This window comes from Megalopta genalis, chromosome 2 (genome assembly GCF_051020955.1).
Source record: "Megalopta genalis isolate 19385.01 chromosome 2, iyMegGena1_principal, whole genome shotgun sequence".
NCBI classification, from domain to species: Eukaryota; Metazoa; Arthropoda; class Insecta; order Hymenoptera; family Halictidae; genus Megalopta; species Megalopta genalis.
The window spans coordinates 938,018-953,889 of NC_135014.1; the positions used below are offsets into that span (position 1 = coordinate 938,018).

Below are 15,872 nucleotides of genomic sequence, written 5' to 3' on the forward strand. Positions count from 1 at the left end.
GACGAAAATTTTGAGCACAGCGCGATCAACGAATATCGGCGGAAGTGAAGTATTCGGTGAAGCGATATAAATTTCGCTTCGCTTCGAAGCGACGTTCGCTCGAACGACGAGAAGGCGAAAAACCGCGCGGCGTCGAAGTTCGCATCTTCCGCTTTTCAAATTCAACATCCGATGGACGAAAATTTTCGGCACAGCGTTATCAACGAATATCGGCGGAAGTGAAGAATTCGGTGAAGCACGGTACATCACGACATAAGTCTCGCCTCGCTTCGGAAAACAGCTGGAACGACGAGAAGTCGAAAAACCGCGCGGCGTCGAAGTTTGCATCTTCCGCTTTTCAAATTCAACATCCGATGGACGAAAATTTTCGGCACAGCGTTATCAACGAACATCGGCGGAAGTGAAGAATTCGGTGAAGCACGGTACATCACGACATAAGTCTCGTCTCGCTTCGGAAAACAGCTCGAACGACGAGAAGGCGGAAGACCAATGCGGCGCGGCGCGCGCTGGTTTTTGTCCGCGAAACGCTAAGATTACACGGTCTCTCTACGTCAGAATCGGCCCCGTGAATTTTAAATGAGCTATTTTTCCCGAATTTTAGCATAGATACTAAATGCTACTACATAAGACAAATTAGTTCGGCAACTCGTTTCGGTTCCATGTCGTTTCCACTATTTTTAGTCATCTCGACGTCAATCGTTCGAACGTTTTACATAGTTTCCCGGCCGAAGGAAGCTTCGTTTCCGAGCATCGAACGCCGCTACCTTCCTCTTGTTTCATAGAAATCGTTTCTATCAAATTCCGCTCGGCTTAGACGACCGCCGCGTGTTTCGCGACATCGCACCGCCGAAAATATAATGTTCGGTTACAAGCGTTCGTCGCCTGTACGATCATTTCTTCTCCATTTTATCGTGCTCCGTTCGTTGGAAGCGTACGTCGAGGTCGTTTCATAGTTTTCGCTCGATAAAGACAAGCTTAGAAGCTCGGAAGAATCTTTGCCGGCGGCTTGCAAGGATCTCTGCGCCGTTTCCCGGCGCGTTTTCTAAATGGAACAGTCATTTTTCCCTAATTCGCGCTCGGACGGCGCATGAAAATGGACAATTTCGGGGAGAGAAGACGCGATTGTTCGAGCCTTGAGCTCGTTTTTATCATCACCGATTGCCAATAACTACATAAACGAGCCGCGAGGCTCGAATAATCGTGTCTCCTCTTCGCGAATTGTTCATTTTTGTGCGCGGTCCAAGCGCGAATTAGAGAGAAATTACTGTACTCCCTAATTCGCGCTCGGATCGCGCACGAAAATGGACAATTTCGGGGAGAGAAGACGCGATTGTTCGAGCCTCGAGCTCGTTTTTATCATCACCGATTGCCAATAACTACATAAACGAGCCGCGAGGCTCGAATAATCGTATCTCCTTTTCGCGAATTGTTCATTTTTGTGCGCGGTCCAAGCGCGAATTAGAGAGAAATTACTGTACTCCCTAATTCGCGCTCGGATCGCGCACGAAAATGGACAATTTCGGGGAGAGAAGACGCGATTGTTCGAGCCTTGAGCTCGTTTTTATCATCACCGATTGCCAATAACTACATAAACGAGCCGCGAGGCTCGATTAATCGTGTCTCCTCTTCGCGAATTGTTCATTTTTGTGCGCGGTCCAAGCGCGAATTAGAGAGAAATTACTGTACTCCCTAATTCGCGCTCGGATCGCGCACGAAAATGGACAATTCGCGGAGAGGAGACACGATCGTTCGAGCCTTGCGCTCGTTTTTATAATCAGCGATTTGCAATAACTGTTAAAACGAGCCGCCTGGCTTGAATAATCGCGTCTTCTCTCCCCGAAATTGTCCCTTTTGGTGCGCAATTCGAGCGCGAATTGGGGAAAAATTACTGTGGTTCGTAAATGTATCATCCGGTGGTTCATTTGAAAGTTGAATGAAATTACGTCTACTCGCTAAAGACACTTGGATCACAGTTACATTTAAATGAACGTAACGCTACGCTGCTCTCAGTTGAAGCAAACAGTTGAACCAATTATTGCGTGTTCTTCGCGCCGTCTACGGTGCCGGTAGCTTGCGAGCCGTGCGTACAACTTCGAGAGAACGGGACATGCTTTACTCGACCCCTTGCGGTACCATTTTATCTTCGCAGATAGCACGAACTTTTCGAACTTTTCCGATCGCAATGAATTAACCGACAGGTAATAATTAAAAAAAGCGGATCGTTACGGAAAATAAGAAATTGTCTACCTAAACTGCAAGATGTGCGCGAAAAATGACCCGCCTTCGGCCTCCGCGAAAGGCCTTCCGTCATTCGAGGATCGTGTACCGATGCGACGAAGAGACAGAAATCTAATCCCGACTTAAAAGAACGGAGCAACGCTCGTATTTTTGGCAGATTTTTACGAGTCGGGCTCGCCGAAGTACGGCAAGGAGTTCATTTCTTTTTCTTTTTTTTCTTTTTTGTCACAAAACGAAGAACGATCGAGCGAAACGCAATGAGACAAAGGATGAATAAATTGTAGAAATCAATCGAATGGAGAAATAATAAAACGAAGGACACGAACGAATTGAGAACCAATCGAACATGGAGAAATAACAACACGAAGGTTATAAAACGATCGAATGGGAGAACAGTCGAGCGAACGCTGAAGCAGCTGAGCACCAACGCTGAAAATCTTGCGTTGCTTTGTGAGGATTTGGCAAGAATTTGGCAAGAATTTGGCAAGAATTTGGCAAGAATTTCTTTAGAATTCTTTGGGATTCTGAATTCCTTTGGATCTCTCCTCATTTTTATTGTAAGCGTACGTCAAGGTTAATAAATTTATGCGATCGCTTTCTGTGTAAGAATTCGTTGCGATTTCAACGATTTCTTTATGAAAAATGTGGAATCGGTTCAATTTTGATTTTCGCGGTAATTTCGGCGTTGAAAACGTTCGAACGGAGAACGATCGAACGGAGAACAATTGAATAAAAGACGATCGAACTAGAAACGATCGAACGAAAAACGACGAAACGAAGAACGATCGAACGGCGAACGATCGAACGGAGAACGATCGAACGAAGAACGATCGAACGAAAAACGACGAAACGGAGAACGATCGAATAAAAAACGATCGAACGACAAACGACGAAACGGAGAACGATCGAATAAAAAACGATCGAACGACAAACGACGAAAACGAAGAATGATCGAACGGCGAACGACGAAATGAAGAACGATCGTACGGCGAACGACAAAACGGAGAACGATCGCACGAAGAACGATCGAATAAAAAACGATCGAACTATTGGATTGACAACTAAGTAATTGCCGATTTCAGTTATAGATGTCTCTCACTCCCATTTTTATGATATCCGTAAATGTTATATTATAAAATTATTATTATTATTATGTTATTTTTTATAATCCGTGAATGTTAGCAACTGGACAAATTGAATGCAGCGGTCAAGGAAAAGCGAGCAGAATTGGTCGATCGTAAAGGTGTCATTTTCCAGCAGAACAATGCTAGGCCGCACACGTCTTTGTCCACTCGGCAAAAATTGATGGATATTGCTTGGGAATCGATGTTACACCCAGCATATAGCCCTGATCTCGCGCCATCGGATTACCACTTATTTCGATCCCTGAACAACCTCCTTCGTGGTAAAACTTTTAACGACGATGACGCTGTAAAATCTCACTTAACTCAGTTTTTGGCCGAAAAGGATCAGACTTTCTACGAGCGTGGAATTTTCAAGTTGTCAGAGAGATGGCAAAAGGTCGTCGAACAAAATGGAAAATACATTACAGATTAAACTTCGTTCCAAGTAAACAAAAATTTTTTATTTCATTGAACAAATCGGCAATTACTTAGTTGCCAACCCAATAGAAACGGTCGAACGAAAAACGACGAACGGCGAACAATCGAACGAAGAACGATCGAATAAAAACCGATCGAACAACAAACGATCGATCGACAAACTACGAAACGAACAACAATCGAACGAGAAGGCTCGAGTAAAATAGCCCTAAAAATTTCGAATAAACCGGTCAAAACGTAAATAAATCCGCCAAGTTATATCAATCCCGGGACGATGGACCCCGAAACCGCGGGGTCCGGGTGAAAAGCGCGGATAAAACGAACAAATAAAAATGATAAATAATCGACTCACCGCACATTGCGTCCAAACTGGTTGCTCGATCGTTGGTGTTAAATCTTCGGCCAGTTCATGGAGAGGGCCAGTTGCTCCACCGGGGAAGAGTAACTCCACGGTAAAGTCTCTTCGGCGTTGATACGGACACTAGACCTAGGCCGGGTGGTCTTGGGCAACACAAATTCCTTGAGCAACACAACTGATCGATCGATCGATCGATCGATTACACAGAGCGGTCCGGGTCGGGCCGGGTCGGGTCCTCCGTTCACTGGTGGGTCGCGCGATCGACGGCCGTGTCGCCGGCGATCTGTTCGGCGCGCTGTTCTCCACGTGGTTCGCCAAGGTCGCGGCGGCCAGGCTGGGTCCCCGTGGGCGCACGTGTCGAAAACCCGTTCGGTTCGTTGCTCCGGTCGGGCAGAGATCTCGCGAGGAGTCGCGGGACGATCCGCGGTGTCTCCCGCTGGCCGCGCGATCTAGGACGGCGGGTCCCGCGGGGACGCGGCCCCGAGGAATCGGGGATTTCGAACGATTCGAGTCGATAATTCGAGTCGGTGTTCGAACGCGCGAGTCCGCAGGCTCGTGGCGTGATCCAACGGGTCGGCGGAGCAGCGACGAGACGGGTCGAAAGCGAGGAAGAAGATGCGACGGCGGCGGCAGGCTGGCTGGCTGACAGCTGTCCGATGTGCTCGATGCTCGGTGCTCGACTTCGCAGGAAGAGATGCTCTCTCTCGAGTGTCCTGTCGAAGAGCAGGACCCTGACTGACCTCGGTCTGGCCGAGGAGGGTACGCGCACGGTCTCGCGTGGAGCGCGCGTCGTCGTCTGTCGGTAGCTCGGCCGTTTACGTTCCTGGCCGTTTCCGCTTCTCTCTTCTCACCTGCGGCTCGCCTCCACCGTCTCCGTCTCCGTCGCCGTCTCCGTCTCCGCTGCCCGGAGGCCACGCCTACCGCGCTCACACGCGACTAACTTTAGCCCACGTGAACCGCCGCCGAGCCGGTGCCGCACCGTGCCGCGCCGCCGGTGCTCGGCCGCTGCCGTTGCCGGCGGCGCTGGTGGGGGCGACCGCGCTCCGTCCCCGCCGCCTTGCCCGCGGACACCCGCCGGCCTAACAGTCACTTTCCACCTCTCCGAGCCGCTCGGCCTCGGCTTTTCGGCTGCGGCTCGCTTCCTCCTCTGTACGATTCTGCTTCTGGTTCTACCTCTCCTTCTGCGACGATCGTAATGAGACAAATCGGCGATCCAGGTAGAAAATGGTCCGCGCTGTCTCGGCTTGCAGGGCTTGCAGGGCTAACGAGGGCTAACCGGCCCGGCCAGACACTTTTACGACCGATTTCGTTAATAGGAATACGTAAGAGTTCCGTCGTTCGATTCATATTAGGGAGACATTAGGGAGAAATTTGCAGATAATCTCGATTCAGGTAAAGGAAATGCGCACTTCATTAGGACGGCCGGTCAACAACACCAAACACTAGCTCGCAATCGTTTAACCGGGATTGTAAAACATAATCGCCGGAAGGTTTCCAGGATTAGAAAGTCATTTAGGCCGAATAAAGTCATTTGCGTTTCTAAAATGTTATTAACGCCTTCTGGCTTAACGATGCTGTAATGTTTAGGCTCGCCTCGCTCGAAGGCGTAAGCATGATGTAGTTATGCGAGTGTAACAAAAATTTATTTAATTTTTATTCTAAATAATTGAACGGTGCGTGTTACGGTTTCTTGCAAATTCGTGAAGCTTGTGTAAACTGTGAAAATAAAAATCTCGTCTAGGATGACGTTTCACCGGTTTCCTGGAATATTTAAATTAATATTATAACGCAATGTTAATATTAATTTCTGATCTTGGTAAATGTGAAAGAGGAAATCGGAGGCTGGCCATATTGACTGGTGTTCGCTGGTTCTAGCGTTAAAATCGTGAGCGAATTAGAAGACGAAACACGAACATATATTTAAAACCATTTGAATATATGTACATATGTATATGTAGGTAACAATGGTATTAGAATTATTAAGTATGGTATTAATTTATAATGGTATTAATTATATACATCTCATTAACTGATCTCGCGACTCTTATCCCACGCGCTTTGCTCTCTCTCTCTCTCTCTCTCTCTCTCTCTCTCTCTCTCTACTCACACACGTGTAATTCTCTGTCTATCTTTCTATCTTCTTTAACGCTAGATTTACGGAACACTAAATGTGTATGGTTCCGACGGAATTTCGAATTCTGCACAGCGTCCGACGCGATTATTTTTAGAAACTAGCTTTCAGTTTAGAATCTAGCTTCAGAAAAGCTTCCGGTTTTTCGCGCGCGAGACGTTTTTCGACGAAACGTGTTGCGACCTTTTGTCGGGGGCGCCGTCGACGACGCGTCGGGGTCGTTGATAGGGCAAAAAGGTGGCAAAAGAGATTGCGGCGAACGAGCGGAAAATGGCGAACGATCGAGAACACGATAGAGAGGAGAATTGTCGGTGTGCGGTGTCATTATGTGCTTAATGATAAGTCGGATGTGTCGGGGCGATAAAGAGATAGCGAGCGAGAGAGAGAGAGAGAGAGAGAGAGAGGGTGAGAGGGAGAGAGAGAGACAAAGCGAGAGAGAGAGAGAGAGCGCGAGAGACACAGCGCGAGAGAGAGCGAGAGAGAAATATAGAGAGAGAGCGCGAGAGAGAGCGCGGGAGAGAGAGAGAGAGCGAGAGAGAAATATAGAGAGAGTTAAAGAGAGCGAGAGAAACAGAGAGAGCGCGAGAGAGAGCGAGAGAGAAATACAGAGAGAGCTAAAGAGAGCGAGAGAAACAGAGAGAGCTATAGAGAGCGAGAGATACATAGGGAGTGCTAGAGAGAGCGAGAGATACATAGAGAGATCCAGAGAAAGCGAGAGAGAAATATAGAGAGAGAGCTAGAGGGAGCGAGAAAGAAATATAGAGAGATCCAGAGAAAGCGAGAGAAACATAGAGAGAGAGCTAGAGCGAGCGAAAGATACATAGAAAGAGACAGAGAGCGAGCGCGAGATGCATAGAGAGAGATAGAGCGAGCGCGAGATGTATAGAGAGCGATAGAGAGGGGGGTGGGGGTCAGAGAGCGGGACGATTGGTCGAGGCCAATAGGCAGTCGGGATGGCAAAGCGCGAGAGGTGCGCGCGCACGCCTAGCGCCGCAAAGTAGATTTGATTCGGCGGGAGGCCCGCGGGGAAGGAGAGACCGCGACTGCGTCTGCGCTAACTCGACACGTTCTATTGGACCGCCTTCCTAGAATCGGTGCCACCTTCGATCATCCCGCGGAATCGTCCTAGCCGGATCTAGATTAGGCGGGCACCAATCGGTGACCTTGAAGCCTCCCAGCGGAAACGGCGTCTCGTAAGTATCTATCTATCGAATGGTAGTCGCGGAGCGGTGGTCCCGGCACGCGGGATTCGCGGCTGCCGCCGAACCGCGCGGCGACTCTACAACCGGGTTTGTCCCGATGTAGGTCAGGACCATTGGCGTACGCGATCCTCCGCGTTTCGCGCAACGCTTCTCTCTTCCTTTCGTTGCGACCCGCAGCGTTTCAACCCTTTCTCGCACGCCGCTTCACGCGCGAACTTCGCTTTTTTCTTGGACGCTGCGTCACCGGAAATCGTACCTTTCCTTGCGATTTCGAGAGAAATTTTCAAGCTTTCCACGGGTTAATCACCTAGACGTTCGCGGACCGAATCGATTAAATCCACTTTTCGAAAATTTAAGTGTCGAAGCACTTGGTTCACGGTCGGAGCCTTTTTTTTATTTATAACGAATTTTCCAAATAATGCAGGCTAAGTGATATAAAGTAAATAATATTGATAATATAAATAATAAAATATATAATAAAGTAATAATACAAATGTATAGTATTATATAAATATATATAATATTATATAATGTGCTGTGTCTCTCGCGTTCTCTCTCTCTCTCGCGCTGTCTCTCGCGCTCTGTCTCTCGTTCGCTCTCTCTATATATATATATTATATATATTATATTATATTATATTTATATATTATATATATTATATTATATTATATTATATTATATTATATTATATTATATTTATATATTATATATATTATATATATTATATTATATTATATTATATTTATATATTCATATATATAATATTCGCTCTAGTTCTCTCTATGTTTCTCTCTCACTCTCTCTGACTCTCTCTATATGTTTCTCGCTCTCTCTAGCTCTCTCTCTCTCTCTCTCTATATATATATATATATATATATATATATATATATATATGGTATTATATAAATATATAGTGAAACAATGATATAAATAATGAATAATTTATTTCAGCCGATATAACAATTACACCAAAGCTACTGTTCCTGCATGTCTTTCTACGAAGGCTATATCTGTATGTTTATCTAAACGTTTATTTTATTTCAATGGGAATCTTGGAATAACAATGTACAATTATTTCATCGCATTTGTCCACTTTCTGTTTCACGGAGTTAATCGATTCGGCGAGTGAGCGGCTCGACTATGAAACGATTCCGATATAATTTTCACCGTTCGTGCTTTCTTATTTCTTCTTGAACCTCGCGAGACGATGGCCGAGTCAATTTTCGCTCGGAGTATTTGGAATCGTTCGCTCGGTGTTACTCAATCTTGTCGGCGATCAAATCAAATAAATTGCTGCTACACTAGGAAGAACGTTCGTCCGAGAATCGTGTGGTTACAATTCGAAGATGGTCGACGTATCGTTTCGAGCCGACTGAAATTATTACCGGGAGAAAGAACTTGCGCGTTCCGTCTGCATTCTTTGCAACGGACAGTTTTTGTTTCGCATAAAAATCCGCAGCCCGCTAACACAGTATGCAATAAATATCCCGAAAAATGTGTTTGGACAAATTGCCGAACAGACCTCGAAATGATAAAAAAAAAATTGTCAAAATTTCGTCAAAATCGTGACGAAACTGCAATTTTTGCGATCTTCAATTTGTTGTAAATCGCAACAAGGTGAACCGATAAAATCGATAAAATTTTTAACGCAAATAAGTTACCGAGATCTACGAGGGACATTTTTTTAAATTTTCCCCGTGGGCTCAGATAAAAAAGATTTAATTTAATTTAAATGAGAAACGAGAGATTTTTTTGTCATTCCAAGTAATAGCAAAATTAAGAAAGAAAACATTGCAGTCATCGTCTATGATCTTAAACAAGAAATTCAGTTAATTTAGTTCGGTTTTAAAATACTTATCGCGTTTTAAAAGGTGTGTGCGAACGATTTTGCGGGCGACTGTACCTCGCGTCGGACGCGTCCAAAGATCCCTGGAAATTCTTCAAAGACTTCTATTCGCTCCAAAAAATTGTGTCTCCGTTTTATAAACGGTGCGCGGACGCGTTCCCTCCCTCCCTTCTTCCCTCCCTCAGAATAACGGGTGTCGCGAAAAGCTCGCGTTACGTTCGGGCTCGTCGCGAAAAGCTCGCGTCGCGTTCGCGCTCGCCGCGAACGCGTGCATCTGCTCGTTCCGTCATCGAAATTATGGGATCGATGTTGACATATGTGTGCCGACGGTTCTCGCGTAGGCGTCACATATTTTTACGCGAGAACGTTGCCGTTCCCGGCTGATTTATCGCCGGCCGATCTGGAAAACGGGACTAACGCGTACAATCGTTTCGGAAACAGAAAGAAAAAAAAGATGGAGGCACACCTTGTAAATTGCGACCGATGAATATTTATTTCCGACGATGCGAGTGAGCGACGGGTGTCCGGAGTGCTGACGCGACGTCCGCCAAACAGAAGTTACAAACAAAAGTTAGTCAAAGTCCGTCGAAAAGACGGCCAAGATTGTTCGATTCGTTTTCGCGGGGTCTTAACACTTTATCGACCGCTAGCCTATTAATCGAACGAACGGAAAAGGAGAGGACGAGAGAGCGAGAGAGAGAGAGAGAGGAAGAGAGAGCGCGAGAGAGAGAGCGCGGGAAAGAGAGCGCGAGAGACAGAGCGCGAGAGAGAGAGCGCGAGAGACAGGGCGCGGGAGACAGAGCACGAGAGAGAGAGAGAGAGAGAGCGCGGGAGAGAGAACGCGAGAGAGAGAGAGAGAGGGAGAGAGAAGGGGGGAAAGAAAAGAGAATAAAAGAAAAGGAAAAAAGAAATGGGTTATTACCGGAACCAGAGCGTGCTTTTGTAGTAAGCAAATGCGTATATCGAGGAATGTATTGAAAGCAGGTCCCGATGTCCTTAACCCACTCGTGGTCTCGCGTCTTGCGATAACGAGCTACCTGGTTACTTCGGATAAGTGAAACTTGCATAATTGGCTGCCGTGGCAGGGACGAGGAAAGAACTCGACCAGCAGGTAACTGCACCTGCGATGTTTCCAAGGTGCGTGCATGCGTGCGTGCGCCAAGCCGGGCCCCGACCGGCCGCGGCGAGCGTCGGCCCGGCCCGGCCCGGCCCGGCTCGGCTCGACTCGAACAAGTGTGCCTTCGACGAGACGACGCGATCCCCGTATCCGGAGGATCGGCGGACCGGCGTCGAACGTTTTCGCCGGTCGTTTGGACGTTTTCAACGCAACGACGAGCAATTTACAACGTCTGATTGCGAACGTCTCGGTTTGAATGTTTGATTCCGATCGATCGCCTTTGAAATTCCATCTTAGACTATCCGAGTTTGAAGGTCCAAATTTCGAACGTCTAACTTTGAACGTTTCACATCGAACGTATGATTTCGAATGTTTACCTTCGAACGTCTGATTTCGAAAGTCCATCTTCGAACATCCAACTTTGAAAGTCCAACTTTGAATATCCAACTTCGAAAGTCCATATTCGAACATCCAACTTTGAATGTCCAACTTCGAAAGTCGAATTTCGAACGTCTGATATCGAAAGTCCATCTTCGAACATCCAACTTTGAATGTCCAACTTCGAAAGTCCAATTTCAAACGTCTGATATCGAAAGTCCATCTTCAAACATCCAATTTTGAAAGTCCAACTTCAAACTTCCAACTTTGGAAGTCCAACTTTGAAGGTCCAATCTTCGAACATCTAACTCCGAACATCCAACTTCGAACGTCTAATTTCGAATGTTTATATTCGAACATCCGACTTCGAAAGTCCATCTTCGAACATCCAACTTTGAATATTCAACTTCGAACATCCAACTTTGAATGTTCAACTTCGAAAGTCCAATTTCGAACGCCAGATATCGAAAGTCCATCTCCGAACATTCAACTTTGAAAATCCAACTTTGAAGGTCCAGCTTCTAACTTCCAACGTTGGAAGTCCAACTTTGAAGGTACAACTTCAATCTTCCAACTTTGGAAGTCCAACTTTGAAGGTCCAATCTTCGAACATTTAACTCCGAACATCCAACTTCGAACGTCTAATTTCGAATGTTTATATTCGAACATCCAACTTTGAAAGTCTAACTTCGTAAGTCCAATTCCGAACGTTTAACTTCGGAAGTCCATCTTCGAACATCCAACTTTGAATGTTCAACTTCGAACATCCAACTTTGAATGTCCATCTTCGAACGTCTGATATCGAAAGTCCAACTTCAAACTTCCAACTTTGGAAGTCCAACTTTGAAGGTCCAATCTTCGAACTTCCAACTTTGGAAGTCCAACTTTGAAGATCCAATCTTCGAACATTTAACTCCGAACATCCATCTTCGAACGTCTAATTTCGAATGTTTATATTCGAACATCCAACTTTGAAAGTCTAACTTCGTAAGTCCAATTCCGAACGTTTAACTTCGGAAGTCCATCTTCGAACATCCAACTTTGAATGTTCAACTTCGAACATCCAACTTTGAATGTCCATCTTCGAACGTCTGATATCGAAAGTCCAACTTCAAACTTCCAACTTTGGAAGTCCAACTTTGAAGGTCCAATCTTCGAACTTCCAACTTTGGAAGTCCAACTTTGAAGATCCAATCTTCGAACATTTAACTCCGAACATCCATCTTCGAACGTCTAATTTCGAATGTTTATATTCGAACATCCAACTTCGAAAGTTCATCTTCGGACATTCAACGTTGGATGTCTAACTTTGAACGTCTAATTTCGAAAGTTTATCTTCGAAATTATCTTCGTCTGATATCGATAGTCCATCTTCGAACATCTAACTTTGAATGTTCAACTTCGAAAGTCCAATTTCGAACGTCTGATATAGGAAGTCCATCTTCGAACATCCAACTTTGAAGGTCTAACTTCGAAAGTCCAATTTCGAACGTTTAACTTCGAACATCCAGCTTCGAACATCCGACTTCGAAAGTTCCACTTCCAAAAAACTCAGCTATAAAGATTGCTAACATCACTAATATCCAATTATCCATTTCGAATACGACGGTATTTCGATCGCTCTCAAAATCCTCCTCCTCGAGACCATCAAAAGTGCGCGGATTTCCCTAAAAATGACGCGAATTCGGCGAAGCGCGTCGAACATTTTTGGAAAAGGGCAGCACGGCGCGACGGTTTTCCAAACGCTCGAGGGCCTTGGCTCGTTCAAAGGAACGCGTGTATCTGTTTCCTCGGACATGCGCCTTGACAGTTTTGGCACATCGCGTGTCCGCGCGCGGGGCCATATGAATGGACGTCTCTCATGATCCGACCGCAAACTTTCCTGACATTTGGAAAGGATGTATGAAATCAGTCCCTCCTCGCTGGACGCGGCGCGGCGCGGCGCGGAGCGGAAAGGCGGCTCTTCGAGGAGAGCTTCGAAGCTGTCTGGGCCGCACTTGCTACACGGCGCGACGTTGCGCGTTCGCTTGTTGCGTCGATATCCCGCGTACGGGCCAGGTGTAACAATTTTCTCTTAATTGCCGCTTTGTTCGAGCGTCCGCCATTCACGCGTCCGATATCGCTGGATGGGTGAACGGCGATTATTCGCGTCTTTTTTCAATTTCGTCGGGACAATGGACGCGGACGAAGGTCCCGAAGGGACGCGTTTCGCGCACCATGTCGGCTCGAACCTGCTTTGTTCGCGGGCTTTTTGCTCGCGTTTATGAATACGCGTGTTTCTTAATATTCCGTTGCTGTGATCGCTTCGAAAATGCGCTCGGTTTCGCATAGAGCTCGTTGGATCATCGCGCGATGTTGCTCCGCGCGTACAATTTCATTAACTTCGCCTATTATTTGCGGGAGAACTAGCATGAATGATAGGGCATCGCCTATTATCGTCGGGAATTATGAATCTTTTTGTTTAACCAGTTTAGCTGTGGCGCCTCCTTTTCAAAGCGCGCACCTATACAGGGTGTCCCAAAAATGTCTCGCAATCCGGGAATGGCGGGTTCCTCGGATCATTCGAAGCAACTTCTTCCTTTACAAAAATGTTCTCCGAGGCACCGTTAACGAGTTATCAACGAAAAACCAGCGACCAATAAGAATCGAGTACGGCCGACGCGAGGCGGCCCAGCCAACCAGCGCGCGAAGCCCGGTTCCGCTCGTTGGCTCGGTCGCCTCGCGCCAGCCGAGCTCGCCTCTCATTGGTCACTGTTTTTCGTTGATAACCCGTTAACGGTGCCTCGGAGAACATTTTTGTGAAGGAAAAAGTTGCTTCGAATGACCCGAGGAATCCGCCGCTTTCTGATTGCGAGTCATTTTCGGGACACCCTGTACGTGTCGCGAGGATCAAGCGACGACGAGTATACTCGTCAAAAGCCGATTAATAGGCTAGCACTATTTTTTACGCACGACGAGTATACTCGTCGTAATACAAAATACTGCCACTTCTCCATGGCGGGTATTACTCGTCAGACACAGTTAACTGGTTAAGATCGTTATCCTGTAATATCGTACGTTCTTGCAATCGATGAAAAAGCAGCACTTTGCGCGATTAATGCCAAGATTACTTTATTTGCTTGCACTGGCCATTCGATCGATGAATGAGACAGAACGCGGTTTTCCAAAGAATCGAAAACGAAACAAGCGAACGCGGTTAAAATTGATCGAGCTAGATAGGTCGTTTAGCTGTCTTTTCATTTTTTCGTTCGTTTTTGTCATCTCGTCCGAGACAAAAGTGTTCCATTCGCGGCGATTCTCCCATGGATTAAAACAAACAAACACAAACAAACAAAAAAAGAAACGAAAAAAGAACAAAATACATATTCGTAGAATGTCTGTAGTCCGATAATTAAAACTTGTTCACAATCGCTGATTTCGATGTACTTTTATTTAATGAATAAGTCAATAATCGTAAATCCGTTATGGCTCCTAAAGCCTCCTAACGCCGTCTTAAGACGGCGAAATGAAATTGTACTTTTCGTTGGAAACGCAATTCGCTTTACGAGCAGAAAAACAATATAATAACCGTCCCCTTATTATCGTTCTACAATTTCGTCTTAATAATAAATAAATATATTGAAGGATCGTCTCTCTACATTTAATTAACGGCAAGCTCGGGCTGCTTTCGATTGGAAAGGAAAGATTGAACGGTGTCGCGTCAACGGGCGACGCGCGCATGTCCACAATTAATTCCGTGCCGTTAAAACGCGTAACGTGCGCCGTGTAACACGTGAAATATATGTAGGTACTTACAAGCTGTTCTTCCCGATACGTTCGTTACCGATGATTCATCGTAGACGATTAATTACCATCGGCGACCATTAAAATTATGTTGGGACGTTCCTGTATCGTACATCGCGAACGATAATGCACACCACCGGCCAATTTGCTATCGGTACAAACGATTCTTCCCGCGATCACTATGGGTAGGCGAGCTGTGTACAGTACAATCTCAGACAAAGTGATTGTCCAAAAAAATGTACAATTTGGGAAGAGCAGCTCGTTTTTACGGTTGTTGACAATTCGTACCATAGATTGGAGAACACGCAAGGGTTACTATAAACTGCTGTAACTTTGCGAGAAACAATCGCAGCAGAGTTTCTTTTTTATCAAATTAAAGGGGAAAGATCGAACTTCGTTCTGCCGTGAACGGCATCTCGCAGAAAAATTGTCCAAAGTCCGTGCGATTCGTCGAACTCGACGATACGACGTATGACGTACGACGAACATGGCCTCGCATTTAAAGGGTTACAGTAGCGAGGTTGCGTGGAACTTAAAATCCCAGGCACGCTGTCCGAAAGTAGAGGTTTCGAGCTTTAATTTTAAAAAAGAGTCGTTATCCTAAGGTGATTTTTCACGGAGCTATCGTCAGTCGAAGCTGACGAATGCGCATTTCGTCAAACTTGGCAATTTTCGATATGACAAACATGGTTTCACATTTAAAGAGTTACAGTGGCGAGGATGCATAAAACTTAAAATCGAGTACAACTGCCTTAAAGTAGAAGTTTCAAGCTTTAATTTAAGAGTAAGATCATTATTCTACGATGATTTTTCGCGGAGTTATCGTCACTGAAAGTTGGCCAATTTGTATCCATTTTTCTACGCTATACTCGTATCACGTGGCCTCACATTTAAAGAGCTGCAGTGACGAGGGCACATGAAACATTAAAATCCCAGGCACGCTGTCCGAAAGCAGAGGTTTCGAGCTTTAATTTAAAAAAAGAGTCATCGTCCCGAGGTGATTTTTCGCGGAGTTATCGTCGCTCGAAGTTGTCCTCTGTTCGAACTCGATATCTCGCTTCCAAGTACAGTAATGTCTCCCTAACTGACGCACAGATTGCGCACAAAAATGGACAATTTGGGAAGAGGAGACACGATTATTCGAGCCTAGCGGTTTATTTTTATAGTTATAAATTGTCCACAATTATAAAAACGAGCCGCGAGGCTCGAATAATCGTACCTCCTTTTCCCAAATGATCCAATTTAGTGGACAATCTG

General features: G+C 45.8%; 1 protein-coding gene across 2 annotated transcripts in view; it reads right to left on the reverse strand.

Moving 5' to 3' along the window:
• LOC117223520 (uncharacterized) overlaps nucleotides 1-5,061 on the reverse strand; it is an 86,040-nt gene extending 80,979 nt beyond the window's left edge. Inside the window, exon 1 of one of the 2 annotated variants that reach the window (XM_033475829.2) lies at nucleotides 4,153-5,061. In XM_033475829.2, coding sequence (XP_033331720.2) covers nucleotides 4,153-4,159 — 7 coding nt within the window. In that variant the 5' untranslated portion in view covers nucleotides 4,160-5,061. The remainder of the gene's footprint in view (nucleotides 1-4,152) is intronic. The other variant, XM_033475828.2, reaches the window with a different exon arrangement.
• Nucleotides 5,062-15,872: the final 10,811 nt, after the last annotated feature.